The 17,902-nt window shown below is 37.0% G+C and overlaps 1 protein-coding gene across 3 annotated transcripts in view; it reads right to left on the reverse strand.

Moving 5' to 3' along the window:
• The window catches only part of ccdc102a (coiled-coil domain containing 102A), a 277,345-nt gene that overhangs the window by 91,269 nt on the left and 168,174 nt on the right, over positions 1-17,902 (reverse strand). For all 3 annotated transcript variants that reach the window (XM_028809695.2, XM_028809692.2, XM_028809694.2), the window contains one exon: positions 5,960-6,180. In XM_028809695.2, coding sequence (XP_028665528.1) covers positions 5,960-6,180 — 221 coding nt within the window. The remainder of the gene's footprint in view (positions 1-5,959; positions 6,181-17,902) is intronic.

Consider the following 17,902-nt stretch of genomic DNA (forward strand, 5'->3'; position numbering starts at 1 on the left):
AAGCGGTCACTGTGAACTTTTAATATGAGGTCCAAAGAAATGTCCATGCAAGTAGAAATAGTCCATCATTAGTCTGGGAAAACAAAACAAACCTTTTAGAGAGATAGCAAATACACAAGGAGTGGTCCAATCAACTGTTTGGTGCATTCTTAAAAGAAGGAATGCACTAGTGAAGGTCTGGAAAACCACAGAGGACAACTGTGCTAGATGATTGCAGAATTGTTTCCTTGGTGAGGAAGAACCATTTCATAACATTTGGCCACACCAACAGCACTCTCCTGGAGGTAGACTTATCACTGCTACCACTGCCAAAGTCTACAATCAAGAAAAGACTTCATAAAAGTAAAAACAGAGGGTTACCACAAGGTGCAAACCACTGATAAACCTCAAGCATAGGAAGGACAGATTAGACTTTGACAGAAAACATTTTGAAAAGCTTGTTCTGTTCTGGACCATTTTTTCTTAGACAAAGGAAACTAAGATCAATATGTACCATAATGTTAGAAAGAGACAAGAGGAAATGGCTCATGATTCGATGAATTCACATCCTCTGTGAAACATGGTGGAGGCAGTTTTATGGCATTATCATGCATGGCTGTGAATGGAGGTGAGTCATTAGTGTTTACTGATTGTATGACTGCTGGCAGAAGTAGCAGGATGATTTCTGAAGTGTACAGTATAGGGCTATACTATCTGCTCAGATTCAGCTAAATGCTGAAAAACCGATAGGATGACACTTCACAGGACAGATGGACAATCAGCCAAAACATACTGCAAAAACAAACCAAGAGCTTGTCATGGCAAGGACGTGAAATATTCTTTAAAAGCCAAGTCAATCAACTGACCTCAACCCAATTGGAGATGCATTTCAAACTGATGGCAGAACAAGCAGCAACTGAAGACAGCTGTAGTAAAGGCCTGGCAAAGCAGTACTAGAGTGGAAAAGCAGCACTTGGAGATGGCCATAGGTACCAGACTTCAGGCAGTCATTGACTAAAAAGAATTTTCAATCAAGTATTGAAAATGATTGTTATATTCATGATTATGTTAGTTTGTCCAAATAATTTTTATCCCCTGAAAACCATGTACAAAAATGTCTGTCTTTTCTAAACAGCTCATACAATATTTTTGTTAAATCACTTAAATTAAAGCTGGAAGTCTATACTTCAATCACATCTTGATTGCTTTGTTTCAATTCCACTGTGGTGGTGTACAGAGCCAAATTAATGAAAATTGTGTCACTGTCCAAATATTTATGGAACTGACTGTATATTAATTAGGCAATGAATTATCAAAAAGTCTCTTTAGAGACAGTCAGAGGATTGTGAGAGATGAATAAAACTAATCATAATTTGTTATGAATTTCACCATGTTTGCCCTAAAGGATTTAAAAATTGATTCCCAATCTTTTTCTTACTGTGCACAGTCCAAAGCTGTAGCTTCATACTGCTGTTCACATGGCTGTCTGGACTCTGTTGCCTATGACAGAGCTCAGCATAGAAATTTAAGCCAAACACCATCCATGTCCAATGTATTTTTATTCTGATGGGCTGGGAATGTTTCAACTGGTGCAACTGCTGGCAGCCATTGCCTGCAAATTAAGCTGTCCAAAAAAACAATGAGAGTTGCTCTGGGATTGCTGTGGTTTCATGCATTTAAGATATGTTAACTGTGAAAAGGACATTTAAGCTTGTCACTTGATTACTAGGAGAGTTCTGAGTTTAAAATGCATTGTAAACCTAAGTGGCTACGAACCCTCCCCACCTTCTTTTCTTCCTTGTTCTGCTCTTTCATTCAAATATCAATTTAGTATTTGTGTATATTCTGTCAATTTATTGATTTTGTTTTGCTTAAAATGCACCTTATTTGAACACCCTTCCTGTGAGCTAATGAGGGAGAACAGAGTTATTCGTCCCTAAATGCTTTTCACTAAATCAGTAATAGCAGCACCCCAGAGATGCCTTTTGCTCATAATGGCCACACCATTCAGAGTCCATTACCATTATTAGATGGCATTCATTAGTGTGAGTTAATAGCATGCTTCTAAACTGTGACAGGAGAAAAACATAAAAAAGAACATATGAAAATGTACAAAGTGCACTCATCGTCATCAGCAATTCTCACAAAGTGCTGTAAGGCTTTACACCAGCGTTAGAAACATGGTAAATATCACTGGGTGCTACAATGGGATGCAGAGCAGAGTTATTCTCTGGGTTATTCTTATGTTCTGATTACAGTGTTAATGTATACAGTAACATTCTAATATTTCAAGCACTTAAAAAAGAGATAAAAGAGATGTCATTTGATGTAATGAGGTGAAAGTTTAAGTGATGGGTTTTCCTTATTTTTACATTTATAGCACATAATAAAAGCTTGTATATAGTGTGAAATCATCTATGGTGGTATCTGCACTCTAAAGGAGAACATAAGCTTCCTGAAAATGTTCTAATTAGTTTTCAAAATGTATAGTATGCAGCTTGGAAAAAACACATTTTAATAAGTACTGTGAAGTTACTGCTGGACTATTGTACACATTACTGTTTGCAACAATGTTATACATATCGCTACACATAAAACACAGCAACTGCTAATACAGAATCAGACAGAGGAATAGACTTTATTAAAAACTGAGCTAAACCTGCTAGCTCATCTCATACAATCACTCATTAATGACTACTATCCGGACTATTTTGTGGGAGTGGGAACAGGAGATCTGATTAAAAAAAGTTTTTATTATTTCCTTAGGATTAGCATCGCTTTATTGAATATTTCTATTTGGTGAACACAGAACTTGTCTTCCCTACAGAGAACTGTATAAAACATATATTGTCATTTTTCCTTAAATTTATGCCAGTGCAGTTCTGTGAATTGCAAGGAAAGAATTCAACATCCTTCTTCTACTTTATTAAAATGTAGAATAGTTTTTGGCAAGTTTAAAATAAAAGAAACAGGGAAAATGAAGAAGGAAACCTAGACTAACTAATCAATACAAGTAAAAAAGGCAGTAATTAGCTTCAAATTAAGAACAAGGATATACGGAAAACATTTATACAGTATGTCAGGACTTTGAAGATAACTCTTACTGACCACTGATGTTTATGACGGTATTTTTAAAGTGTTCTTTTTTACATTTCCCTTGTATATATTGAAGCGTTTTCATCAGAACTGAAATTCACTGGTAAGTGTGGCTGATTATTGTTTAAAACCACACATGACAAGGTGGAGACTACTGGTTGCCTGGGGTGTAGTAAGTAATAAAGCAGGCACAGTTTTTCTTTAGTAGGTTGTTTACAGTATGTCAATGTATTAATGCATGTAATAGTTTGTACATCATACATATTACAGCCAGAGTACATTAATGACTCAATATTAGTATGTTAATCAGACGTTCTTAGCCATTCTTTTGTACTGACTTCAGTTTTGTAGTCAAGTAAGGTCCAGGGCCAGATCACAGGCTTACACGTGACATTTGCAGTTCAGCAGTCAAAAATTAACTAGTCAGTCCAGCAAAGATATTTGTCTCCTGGGGTGCAAATCTCTCTGTGATTTACAAGAATCTGGGAGAACTTGAGCACTAGCTGCCAAAGCAACCTGAGTAGAAGGGCATTGGAAGCAGACAAGGCAAGACAGAACTTATAATTCATAAGAAGAGGGCAGCCCAGTGTCAGAGTGGTTCCACTACCACCTAAGTATCCAGTGTTCTGGGATATAAACCAACACCTGCACATCGCTTGTATGCATCTGCACATTCTCCCTGTGCCTGTATGTGTTCTCCTCCGGGTAACTCTTACTTTTTATAATAATCCCGAAAGACATGATAGTTTATACCGATCAGCCACTGCAAATTGGTTTTGTTTGACTGTAAGTGTGGGTATATGTTTGAGTGGGCCTTCCAATGTGCTGGTGCTCTGTCCAGGAATATTTCTTGCCTTGTAATAATAATAATAATAATTCATTACATTTATATAGCGCTTTTCTCAGTACTCAAAGCGCTATCCACACAGGGAGGAACCGGGAAGCGAACCCACAATCTTTCACAGTCTCCTTACTGCAAAGCAGCAGCACTACCACTGCGCCACCTGCTTGTACCCACAACTGCCAGGATAAACTCAAATCCCAGCAGCCCTGAATTGGATTAAAAATTGCCTTCATGCATCTTAAACCAACACAATCCTACCCAAATGCAATACATGGTGTCTAACTCAATTTTGTTTGATGTGCTTTACTTGCATATTATTTTGTTTCTTTGTAAATTTTGGATCTATTTTCAGACTTCATTTACAACTGAAATTGAGTGGTCCACTTTGGAAAATGACTGACCTAAGATGGTCTTCCTGTGTTCCAGAGTCTCGGTATACTATTAAAGTTCCAGACACAACTGACAGTCAAAGTGTTGTCTGCCTGCCAAAAACTGCATCAGGATCCATCATTTCCCAAACAGGAAAACTCTGTTGCGATCTAATGGTTTGGAGGAAGTTTGCAGGCCTCCTGCTTGCTCCTCTCAGCCCTTTAGTTAGTCTAACAATTCATTTGGAGCACTCTATACATCCATGACATACACAGCTGCTTGCCCACTGACATCAAAGCTAGCTAGTCCCCAAGCAGCTGCGGATATATGGTCTAAACATGTCTGCCTAAACAAGGAACATTCCAAGTCTGTCTCTAGCAACTTGCTGCCTTGTCTGACAATGTTAGTACTGACAGCCTGACCCTTTCTCACATTGCCCAGAGGGGACTGGGCGGTCTCGTGGCCTGGAACCCCTGCAGATTTTATTTTTTTTCTCCGGCCGTCTGGAGTTTTTTTTGTTTTTTCTGTCCTCCCTGGCCATCGGACCTTACTCTTATTCTATGTTAATTAATGTTGTCTTATTATAATTTCTTACTTTGTCTTTTATTTTTTTTCTTCATTATGTAAAGCACTTTGAGCTTTTTTTGTATGAAAATGTGCTATATAAATAAACGTTGTTGTTGTTGTTGTTGTATTATGTACAACATACACATATTTCTATTTTTATACTGCATGATGTTTTTTTATCTTTGTTTTGTTGTTATTTTACATTCTTTTTAATCATACTACATGCATAATTATTGTATAGGATACTAACATTTTATGTGGAAATGTACTTAATGAGAGCAAAACTGATTTAAGTGAATTTTATTTTCACTGTATTTGTAATATAATAGCACAGTGAGCAGTGCTGTCACCTGACCTATCAAGTGTCATGGTTTCAAAGTTTGCTTTTTTGCTCCAGGTATCAAAGTGCTTTCTACCAAGTGTTCTAGTCTTCATCCCACTCCTCCCATTGGCATATAGGTTGGTTTAACTGGTGATTTCAAACTGGGCCCATGTGGCTGTGTATGTGACTGTGCACTGCAACTGGCACTGTGTTCAAGGCTATTATCAGCCTTGTGCCCAGTACTGCTGGCATAGGCTCTAGTTACCCAGGACCCTGAATTAGTATAAGAATGTTTTGTTACTTTATATTTGGTAACATTCTGCACTCCCAACTTTTAAACGGGAACTGTAATGTACAGAAGTTAAGACAAACTATTATTGAACAAGGCTACATTAATCATTCAACTAACTGGCTAAGGTATTTTAACAAACCACACCATGAACATGTTATAAATGAAGACCTGTCAAGTGGATTCATTCTGCTTGTTTTGCATCGATTTACCCTGAAGCAGACTTCTGAAAAGAACCAGAACACTTTGTGAAACATTCCTCTGGTGGCCTGGCACATGACTGACTTTCATCTGTTAATAATTTTTGACAGTGTTTCATGTTGATCTATTGCAGTGCACTATATTCTCCTAATCCCCACTAAAATTCGTGGCACTGAAATCTAAAGGTAATATATTTTTTTAAATAAAAACCACAATTCCTTGCTAAAATGTTAAATATGACTAAATTTTCACAGTTCCCAGAAATAGTTCCTGAAAACTCAGTGCTTCTTACTCTCGTTCCTTCAAAAGAACTTTCTGTGATTCATCCAGGCGCAGCTGGAGGGCAGTCACTTTGCTGGTATCCTCCTCAATGATTGTCACATCATCCCAATGTAGCCGGTTGCGGTCCTGACGATTAAGTGCAGAGCGAAGGCTACCAGCACTGCGTCCATCCCAGGTTTCTGGACCCTCAGTCACTTTTGAACGCAATATACACTCCAACAGCTCCATCTCCTAAGAGACAAGACAAGAGATAAAATAAATTCAAAAAAGGACTCAATATTGTCTATTCCGACTCTGACAGGTAGGCTCAGAACTTTCTCCAGTTTTAATCCCACACAACTCACAAAGTCCAGGCTACGTTGGACAGTTACCTCTAAATAGTCATGAAGCTGGCATGTCTTGCATCTTTAATGCTCAGATCTCCTGTCACTGAAATGAAGTGTTTCAGTTCAAGGTCTCAGGTAAACAAAGACCCTTGCAATTACAACCATGATAAGGATGTCATGGTAGCATAAATTTGATTAATGCTAAAGCAGTGGGTAATCTGCTCTAAGTCTGGCTAGGCCAATACTGAAATTAAGCAAGAAAACTATGAAATGAAGACAAATAATTTCGCAACATTCACACACTTACAAGTCTCAATTTTGCACTTGAGATATCACCAATTTGTTCTTACATTTTCACAAGGTAACATTAATGTTTCCATTTAACATAAATCAATATTTTAGCTGATATGAAGGCTAGTAAAGAACCTTAATTATGGCTAGTTAATAACAAATCAATAACATAAATAGTTAATTAATAACATAAATCAATATAGTGGCTAGTTATGATGTCCTTAAGTTTGCTAAGTTTTGTTCCAGAAAATAACCACAGAAAATAAAATGCTGCAGTCAGTTTATGAAAGCCTGCGCTCCTTTCATATTGTTATTATGTTTGTCACACACACACACGCACACACACACCACATCTACATCATCCAGGGGATTTGCCTCTTACAAACGCCACAAAGCCTTATCAAGAAGAGAACTTGAAACATGAAACTTGTAGTTTTGAAAGTTAAGTTACACAATTTAAAGGCAATTTTTTATGTATTATTATTATATAAGTACTTTGAAATTGATTTATTATTTTTTATGAATTTGTTTTTGCATTTCGGAAAATGTTTTCTTTAAAATCCAAAAAGTAATATGAAGCATAAATGCACAAAACTGGTTTAGTTTTTGACAGATATTATTGTTTTATGCAGTTTAAGCAATAAAAAAGTAGATTTTTCTTAAAGGGAAATCAATTAGCTATTCATTTTATGAGACCTGTCTTACTCTCTCTTTTGTATATTTTCTATTGTTCTATAATAAAGCTGAAATATTTTTGATCCAATCAATGGAATAATCGGTAGAATATTCGATTAATTAAATAATTGATAGCTGCAGCCCTAATCAATACCCTAAACACTAAAACCAAAACCAAAACCTTGATTCAAACATCCACAGTCTCGTGTCACGGTTCTGAAAGACGGAACTATGACACTCCCAACCCACAGCAACCGCTCTTATTACATTGCAATACTCATTTCTTATTTCACGGTTAACACTACAACACATGTTAATCATGAAGTTAATATTCTATTTACAGTCAGGGCATGTTGTATATTTTGTAAATAGTCAATCTTCAACTTTTGCAGGGACTATGTTTCTAGGAAACGACGCAAAAGTTGAAGTTGGGAATATTCTTACATTGAAACTATGGGAAATAAAAGGTGTCAGGCTCTAGTAACCAACAAAAATTGAGTAATCTCTTGCAAAAAATTACAGAATACACTTTTCTTCTTGGAATTCTTTATAACAAAACACTATTAGCACCACTGCTGCAGCAGTGCTAAAGGAAAAACAAGAGATAATCTAGCTTTCTTCACACAAGCATATTAAGGATGTTCTCATTTGGTGGAACTCAAGTCATGACATGTCGAGTGCTATCTTGAACAGCACATTGCTGTTTTCTCAGCACTTACAGACAGGAGTATTAAGAGGAACACTGTTATTCTGTCTGATGAAGATGTAAAAATAGCTGAGGACATGGTTCAGGCTGTTGAGCACTGAATAGCTGGCAACAGTTTCAATGATAATGTCACTGAAACATTCCTGGAATCCTTGAAGCAGAGTGACTCTGATTCAGCAGTTGTGAAAGATGCCAAATCTGCCATTGCATCTAACTTCAACAACAGACGCCCCGACTGCCAACAATTACTTGTATTCACTTTCTGCATGTGAGCAATGCACTTGACCCCTGTTTTAAATCTCTGCCCCTTTCCAGCAACATCTGTCCCCAGTGGCAGGGATCTCCAGTGTAGGGGACATTGTCACAGTACAGAGAGCAAGTGTTTCACCTGAGAGTGTGGACATGAAAGTGTTCTTGAAGAAAAACTTAAAACTTAATTGAAGCATTTCCACAAAAATGTGAAGTTAACTAAATGCGCCAACCACTGTTTATTTCTGACTGACTTTTTATTTTTTAATTTACTTTTATTTCCTTAGACTGGTCTTAAGAGAATTGTAATTTATTTATTTATGTTTCATAGTTAATTGATGTGAAGTTAAGTAAATCTACTGCGTCTGATTGTTGGTGGTTTAATAAAACACCCCCATAAAAAAGAGGTATGAACTGAACAATGGATCAAAGTCAAAGTATGAACCAAACTGTGGATTTAGAGAATTGTTGCACACCTACTAAAAAATTGCACTTTTTTATTTTTATTTTTATATGCAATTTGTATATGATATATTGCTATACAAGTCTCAGCGGCAGTGTTAACATTTGTAGTGCTCTATCTACAGGAATGTAGAAACTTTTTTTTATTGGTGTTTGCATAACAAGATGCTACGCAGGTAAATTCTTATTCCTAACAGGAGATGTGCTGTCTGTTCACATTTAATTCAAGCTTTGGAGTTCATTTTGGTTTTTATTAAGAGACTAACATAGTAACATACTTTAAAGACTAGAGTATCTAGTGTGTTAAAATATACATAGGCAAATTAAAGTTTGCTTCTGAAAGCAAAAAGGATTATTGCTATGCAAACTTAATCCAAATACAATATCACAGTCAATGGCATCAATAGCCGAGTAAGCAAGAGTTTATACACACAAGAAAGCAAGCGTAAAGAAGATGACACTCAGCCGTAAATTAGATCCACTTAATTTATTTTTGTAACTTTTAGAGAGTGACTATACATCCATTAATTCCAGCATAGATTCCCTGTCTAATTCTGCACTGTTTTATTTTAAAACAGAGGGGCACCAGTAGAGGCCACTCAGTGTAAATACACAGAATACCGTCAGAGCAAAACAACTATGTAGCGAATATCCTCTTTAATAAAATCCCTGTCTGCGTCCAGGTGTCCATGTGTGTGTGTCTTCTGGTGAAGTGCGCATGTGCGGGGCATGGTGCGATACGTGATATTACTGTCACAGAAAGTTACAGGCGTTTCACAGAAATACAAACCAGTATTAGTGCGAGAGGAAATTAAAGGTACACAATACAGTGACTCATATTACAGCCACATACAAGCCAGTATTACTGTCAGAGGAGATTAAAGGCATATTACCGACGCGCAGGCCTGTATTACTGCCAGAGAAAATTAAAGGTATATTATGGACATACAAGCCAGCAGACGTACAAGACAGTATTACTGTCACAGAAAATTAAAGACACACAATACACTGCGGCAGCCCACGAAGAACGGTCAGCTCAGCAAGTAAACATCAACAAAAGAAAGGCTGAAAGAAAGAAAAATACGACCAACAAAAAGAATGAGGTCAAAGTCCCTTGCCATTTAATATAGACTGTTCCTACTAATGTTTATGCACTACTGTTCTAGCGCCCTTTATTGTAATGGGCTAAATGACTAGTACTTAATAAAAAGCACAATAAAATGCTCTTAGTTAACTTTAACAACAGGTAAAAGCTTTACATAATAAGCGCATTTGATAAACACCTACTGAATATTACTATTTTTATAAGAATCATAGCTTCTGCTTCAGTGTACATCTTCTTCTCATGTTTAACTGATGTATTTCCTCTACTTTTATAAAACAGTAGCTTGTAAAAAGTGGGCATCTGTTCATATAATGCAATGAGCTCCTCCAGTCACTCACCTGCTTGACTCCAAGATACTAATACCATCCATTTTAAATACAATACCATTTTATACACAGTGCCATGAAAAAGATTTTTCTCCTTCAGATTATTAACACTGTTGCAAACTGTATGTTATCAAGTCTTAACGAAAGTCCAATATTACTTATAGATAAAATGGACTGTGATTGAAAAAACAATCGATATTTTCAGAACTTTATGTATTTATGAAAGATGTGTAATATCCAAAGCACCATGTGAAACAATAGTTTTCCACCTTTAGCAGTATAACCAAACTTTTTCAGGAATTGCTTATTATTCTTGTGGCACTGTTTAAGGATTTTGGCTAACTGCTCCTTTCAGGGCTACTTTAGCTTAAGAGACATCTGTGGTTCTTTGAACTTGAACTGCAAATGTAAGGAACTACCATAAGATTTCAATGGCCTGCTGGTCCTTATTAGGCCATTCTTCAAAGGTGGCGAAGTCCAGAGAAAAGCCAGATGAAAACACTCCACAGTGGCATGCAGGGAACACCATCCACAGGCAACCAGAGAGCTGCCATTAAGAGTCAGACTATACATGTCTTGGGGGTGCTGTAACAACTGAATCTTCTACAGGGAGTGTGAGCCTGGTGTCTGGGTAGCAAAAGAGGGAACCCTTTGACAGGGCACCAATTCCAGAGCTCGGCCTAAAAGTGACACCAGGAAGAGGTTTAAAGGTGCTTCAAAGAGGTGGTATACTTCAGGCTAGAACTGGGGTAATGACTTATAGACAGAATGAAGAAGGAGAGAAAGACAGAAGATGGAAAGAGAGACAATGATTCAGGATTATAAAAAGGCTCAATGGGGCAGAGCGTTTATTGTTTTTGTCATTTTTGTGTTCTCCCTGTGTCTCTCTCACTTTTTTATATCTGTATGTGACTTTGTTATCAAAAACACACCAACCCCAACGTCAAGCATGGAGATGGCAGCATCATGCATCATGGGATGCTTCTCTGCAGAAAGCCTTGGAACGCTTGTGAGGGTGGAGAGTAAAATGATTGCAGCAAAGTAAAGGGAAGTCTTGCACTACAAGAGAGGATTTGTTTTCCAGCAAGACAAAGACCCTAAGCCTAAATCCGTGCTACACAAGAATGACCTAAAAACAGTATTATTAACATCCTGCAGTGGAGTCAGAGTACAGACCTCAATCCAATTGAGAATATGTGGCTGGACTTGAAAAAGGTTGGTCAATCACAATCTCCATACAACCTGACATAGCCTGAGGAGTTTTGTAAAGAATACAAGAGAAATATTGCAGTGTTCAGATGTGCAAACCTGATAGACACATGTGCACACAGTTTTGGGGCTGTCATGGCTGCGAAAGGTGCATCTACCAAATACCGACTTGAAGGGCATGGAAACTCAATGTGATCAATTATTTTGTGTTCTGTATTTGTAATTAATGTGGCCACTTTACACAGATCTTTTCTCACTTTGACATTAAAAAGTCTTTCTTCTGCTGATAAACGTCATCCAGTATTGGGGACAGGGTTACGTCTCACCTGTTTTTACCAGCTAAACATAACAACCATAAAATTACTTGAAAGTTAATTATTGCATTTTATAGTCCATATTTATACATTACTGACACAGTCAGAAAATGTACTAGGTTATCTCTCTGTGTAGATGGAGTGTCCGGTAACAGTGCCCTGTGCTGAAAGTTTCTGCATCTCCAGAATCGACTTGATACACGTTTCTTTAGCAAATGAGCAGTAAAAAAATACCAGGCTAGTGCAGCGAAACCCTTGCCCAATCAAGTGAGAACACAAAATGGACACTTGAAAAAAAAAGCTCAACATCCATTTCAGGACTCATGCTGAAAAGTTAAACATTAAACAACTAAGACCAAATAAATAAGATAGTCAGGACAAGTATAGGATAAGCCCATTATTGTGATAAACCTATGGCAGAGCTATCCACAGGACTTCAGTTTCCAGCAGTCAGCAAGTGTGTATGGATTGCCAATATTTTACATACAATATCTCAGCGTGTGTGTATGTCACAGAAAGTGAACGCTTGCACAATAAAAACTGGCATGGCTATTGTTTGCAGAATGTATATCTGTATGCGATGTTATTCATCTACTTAAGATAACATTCTCCATAGTTGATTTATCTTGCATTTCATAGCTCCAGCATAAGATTTCAATACAGCAAATCGACCTTCTAATTACCATGGAGTATTTTGCAATCATACTGTTTGGAAGATTATAATTTTAAGGCATAATAAGGAAAATCATTGGTTACATGTTATATTACTGGGATGACAGACTATGCTGCTACCCCAGTAGGGAATTCAAGCTATACTGTTGAACATGGCTGTAGAATACATTTTTTCAGAAAAACTCACTTTTGTAAAAAAAGGTCAAACACTCCTTCTTATTACTCAAATTAAAAAAACATACAACTAACACATTTGAGGAACCACTATATGTGATCATTTTGTACCATATATACCATAATACTGCATACATTCCTATATCACACTCAAAATCCTCATCTGAAAGTGTGGAAGCTGAGTAATCAATGAATGGAGTGCATGTGACTTAGTTTACCACATGGTCTTTGTAGCCATCTAGTGGATAAAAATAAATAACACAGTCTCAGTATACTTTTCTCAATGTTTAGCCCCATTGATGTTACCTTTTGCCAACTTTATGTTAATATCTGCTTTGAAATTCTTAATTAAATTAGTAGTCAATAAATGATTAACAATGAAGTTTACACAAATGAGAATCCAACAAACTACTAGGAGTACAGAATCAAAAGGGTTTCCTAGAAAACAATTTAAGAGAGAATTATAGGTTCTAATTATAAAGTGTAAACATATACACACAATCTTTCACACAGAAAGCATCATGGGATTTATAATAAAAATGATTAAAAAAAATGTTTTTCTTAATTAATGTTTAGTGTTATATATGTAAAAACACTTTTGACCTTCACATTAAATCAGGCTGGGTGAATAAAAATCCTTCACACTCATTGTACTAGTAAACCATTTTTTAACAGACAGTGGTCAACTACCTAACCAAAATTATTTTCAAAACCAAGTAGATGCTACATGAAATCACACACAGTAATATTAATATAAAAACAAAAACAACCACAAGACAAGGATTGCACAGATTAAAATCAAGAAAGTACAGTAAGGCAGGCGTGTTCTAGACAAACTGTGAGAGATATCAAACACATAACAAGGGGAACTGCTGGGACTGTTTAGCTTATTCCTTCAAATCAATTCAGTTTACTTTTGTATAGCGCTCTTCACTGAGTGCAGTCTCAGACAGTTGAAGTGCCAAACAGTTGCCATTAAGTTTCATAATCAGCTAAACAGATAAAAGAGGCGAAGAAGCTGACAAATTGGCAAACAGGTTAGCTACTGTACAGTACACAAACAAACAGAAGACAGAAGCTGCCAATTGGCTGTGGATCAGGCAGCAATACAGATATGTTGGAAGGAGTACAGTTGCTGAATGTGAATCAGGCAGATGCTGAGACACAACAGAAGTATTCCTGTCTGATGAGCTTGACTAGCTGGAGAGAAGCATAAGTTCACCACCATCATCTCATTAAATTAACAAATGAAAAAGAAACAAAAGAAGCTACTGTATTACTCAGTGCTAACAGCAACAAAACACAGTTTTTGTTCTCCTTGCAAAGACTGGCTTTACATGACTGGACAACCACTCTTCAGCAAGAAACAGACTGCTTCACATAGGCTGGGTGGGTACCAGCCACTTAGGAAGGTATGGATAACTTTCAGAAACAAAAATAAAACAGGCCACCTACACGTTGCCCATAAAAGGCTTATACAAAAGTTACACAAAACAAACAAAAACAAAACCTGCAAAATCATTATCCTGACACAAACACTTTACTGTAACATCTTAGGATAATGGTTAAAAGAATATCATTAGCAGTTCAACTGCCCATTACCAAACCTTCTCTTTCAAGCTGATGTCACATTACGTGACTTCAAGTCGTTGGGTATGTCAGACTTGCTGACCTCAGCGCCTAATGTCATTGCTGGACAATGTAAACAACTGAAAATTCACTGGCCAAAACACATGTATCAATAGAGAGTCATGCTTGCTTCTTTTTGTGACAGACAATAGCTTGCTGCATGACAGAACCCATACTCTGACAAAGAGCAGCATTGTAGCTTGTCACAGTCATCCCCGAGATGCCTACTTCAAACATGTCTTTCAAGCTCAGCACCACTGCTGTGTTTGCACTCATAAGAAGTGTAAATTAAGCTAGAGTAGCCACAAATGTTGACATGCAAATGAGAAAAGTGTGTGAGATGAAGATGGCCACAGGATGTTTTTTGTGATTAATTAATATGGAACTTAATCAGTTTTGAAAAAACACACAGTACTAATCTCTCCAATTTCTAAAATTATTCAATGTGAAAAGAATATGTTTATGGCCTCACACCTATTATACACCTTCTAAGAGAACATATATACTGTACAGCCGCTGGAATGTTTAACCATCATTCAAATATGCAAACTAGTTTGGATTTTCAAAAAGATGTGTTTACTGGGTAAACTTAGTACTAGGGTGTTGTACCGTGTTAGCCATTATGAATGTAGAGAAAAGCCAAGCAAAATGACACCTTTTATTGGCTAACTAAAAAGATTACAATATGCAAGCTTTCGAGGCAACTCAGGCCCCTTCTTCAGGCAAGATGTAATGGGTAAACTTACAATCCCAATCCTTACATATAAAAAATTGGTATAATACAAATCTAATTTATAACAGAGGATAGGGTCCATGTGATAACACAGTGAGTACATTTCCTTACAATTTATACAAAAGTTCATAGGTTTATTCACATGTAGGTGGGAGAGAGGTGCCATTAAATGTATTAACACATCCAGTTTCCTCAGTGTATTCAGTGGTCAAGAAAAAGACAAGCTGGTGTTTATTTTGGAGCAGTTCGGCCACTGACTATCAGGCAAGTTCTGTAAATATATTAACAGTTGTAAAATAAAATGGGCTAAGGATATGAAACAATGAATTTAATGAACTATGAAAAATTGACTGAATGTTTTCTGTTACAGCTGTTAAATTCAATCTCTCAGCTTTTCAAAAATCACAATGAATCTGGACATTGTGACTTTTTTACTCAGGTGGACCAAACTCAACACATTTTTTAAATAGTCTAATTGCAAGCATCTGGCAGAAGAACCAGTTTTGAAACTACTCACTGGAATTTCCGTTAGAGAGGCAACTATTAAATTGGGAAAGGGGCAGACATCAGAAGAGAAATATACCAATATATAGGGATGTCTGCTTTAATAAGCTAACGTGGAGTTAAAGAATGTGTAAAGCTGACAGTGTTTTTCGAAGCTGATAGTGGTTTTCTTTTTATTACTTCCTCCTTTTGTTATTCTATCTGAGTTTTCCCCTAGCAGTGAAGAGGCTAGGTTCTCATACTTCTCTTCCAAGCAAAGAAGCCAGACGTCGAAAGCAAACTTTGCCAGAGACCATAGCTGGCTAATGCTCTCATGCCTCCACAACTGTGGTGTGTACAGCAGCCAATGTAAACTTTATTTTTATCTTTTAACTAAACAATGTACTGAGTTTAGCCTACAGCAGATGCTAAAATCAGCCTAGTCTTAAACCCAAAAGCAAAGAGGGATATGTTATGAATTAGGGACTTTGAACTCAATTTTGTGCTTTTTTGTGCCTTTTTAGTTATTTTTCTACTAGTTGTTAAATTTTTATTGTCAATTTTATAAATACTTCTACCACCATTTTGGTTGTCACTGGTGATGTTATTTGGTATGTTTCTCTAGTTCTGAGGCTAACTTGCTCTTAGCAACGCAGTCCTTTTAATTTCAAGTCATGCCAAGACAACATTTAAGATGGCAGTGCAGTAAGTGAAATGTCCATGATTTTAGGTTTATGAGAAATCATTTTCTTGCTATTAGCTAGATCAACAGTAATTTAGGAATTAAGAACTTGCTTGCTTTTTGACTATGATTTTGTTCACTACCTTGCACTTTAGCATTTAGGCGATTTTTCACTTTTCGTCTTTAACCACAATGTTTTTTTTTTTATCTCCTAGTCTGTTTGCAACATTGTACCATTTACTAACAGGCAAGACAGGATTAGCCAAAATATGTTTTCCCAACCTCTTTCATTTGCTTTTAAAGTTCCTGGTAAAAACATCTAATTTCGGATGTCAATTCACTGTCTTCCAAGTCTCTGGTAGGAGCAGTGCAGCACTTTCTGGTTGATACAATAGTGAAATGCAACTACTAGCAGCTCACATACAAAAAGTGATCAGCATGTTCTGCCTCTGACATATAAAACAATGGCAGAAGACCAATGAACCACTGACAGTTTTAACATGGTCCCCCTGCAACATTCATGCAGTTTTCCAACAGGTGCTCTGCAGTTTTAGTTTCTGCGTGGGAAAAAAACCTGACTGCTCCTCAAACTATGGCTCCACAGCATCCATCACCTCAGATTCACTGCTGAAAGCCCCCCCAACAAGGTGTTTCTTTAGACTTTCAAGTCAGGAGAATAGGTGACCTCCCTCAATTGTTTTTCCAGCTTTTTCTTCAGATTTAATAGTTGAAAAGCAATGAATTGCCTGTAATGGTGCAAAGGTAAGCAGTAAACTGCCATAGGTTTAAATTTAAAGTTTAGTTCAGCAAAAACAGAATAAAAGGAAATTGCAGAATATTACAAATGGGCCTTCATCAGTGAACAACAAATATGTTACAACCTAAAGATGTTCTGCAGCAATTAAAGTAAATTGAGCCTTGCAAGTTGAAGCAAACAATTTGCACAGGTGTCCCAACTTCTGTTGATTACTTAAAACCCCTCTGTCTGTATTAAAGCAGGGTTGAAACAGACTGTGTTACTATACCCTCTGAAGCACTACTTGTACAATATTACACAGTAGAAAGTTGTAAATTCCAGTGATAATGGCAAGAATACTGCAATTAACAAATGAAATGAGACAAAGAATTATTACCCTTAGAAAAATTGGACTGGACTGCCAATACTGATTCTCTGTGCAAGAGAGGACAGAGCCGGCTATACTTCCTTAGAAGACTGGCGTCCTTCAACATCTGCAATAAGATGCTGCAGATGTTCTATCAGACGGTTGTGGCGAGCACCCTCTTTTACGCGGTGGTGTGCTGGGGAGGCAGCATTAAGAAGAAGGACGCCTCACGCCTGGACAAACTGGTAAGGAACGCATTCTCTATTGTAGGCATGGAGCTGGACAGTTTGACATCTGTGGCAGAGCGGCGGGCGCTCAGCAGGCTCCTGTCAATTATGGGGAATCCACTGCATCCACTAAACAGTGTCATCTCCAGACAGAGAAGCAGCTTCAGCGACAGACTGCTGTCACTGTCCTGCTCCACTGACAGACTGAGTAGATCGTTCCTCCCCCAAACTATGCGACTCTTCAATTCCACCCAGGGGGTAAACGTCAACATTATTCAAAGTTATTGTCTGTTTTTACCTGCATTATTATCAATCTTTAATTTAATATTGTTTTTTTTTTTTGTATCAGTATGCTGCTGCTGGAGAATGTGAATTTCCCCTTGGGATTAATAAAGTATCTATCTATCTATCTATCTATCTATCTATCTATCTATCTATCTATCTATCTATCTATCTATCTATCTATCTATCTATCTATCTATCTATCTATCTATCTATCTATCTATCTATCTATCTATCTATCTATCTATCTATCTATCTATCTATCTATCTATCTATCTATCTATCTATCTATCTATCTATCTATC

Source organism: Erpetoichthys calabaricus, chromosome 9 (genome assembly GCF_900747795.2).
Source record: "Erpetoichthys calabaricus chromosome 9, fErpCal1.3, whole genome shotgun sequence".
Taxonomy (NCBI): domain Eukaryota; kingdom Metazoa; phylum Chordata; class Cladistia; order Polypteriformes; family Polypteridae; genus Erpetoichthys; species Erpetoichthys calabaricus.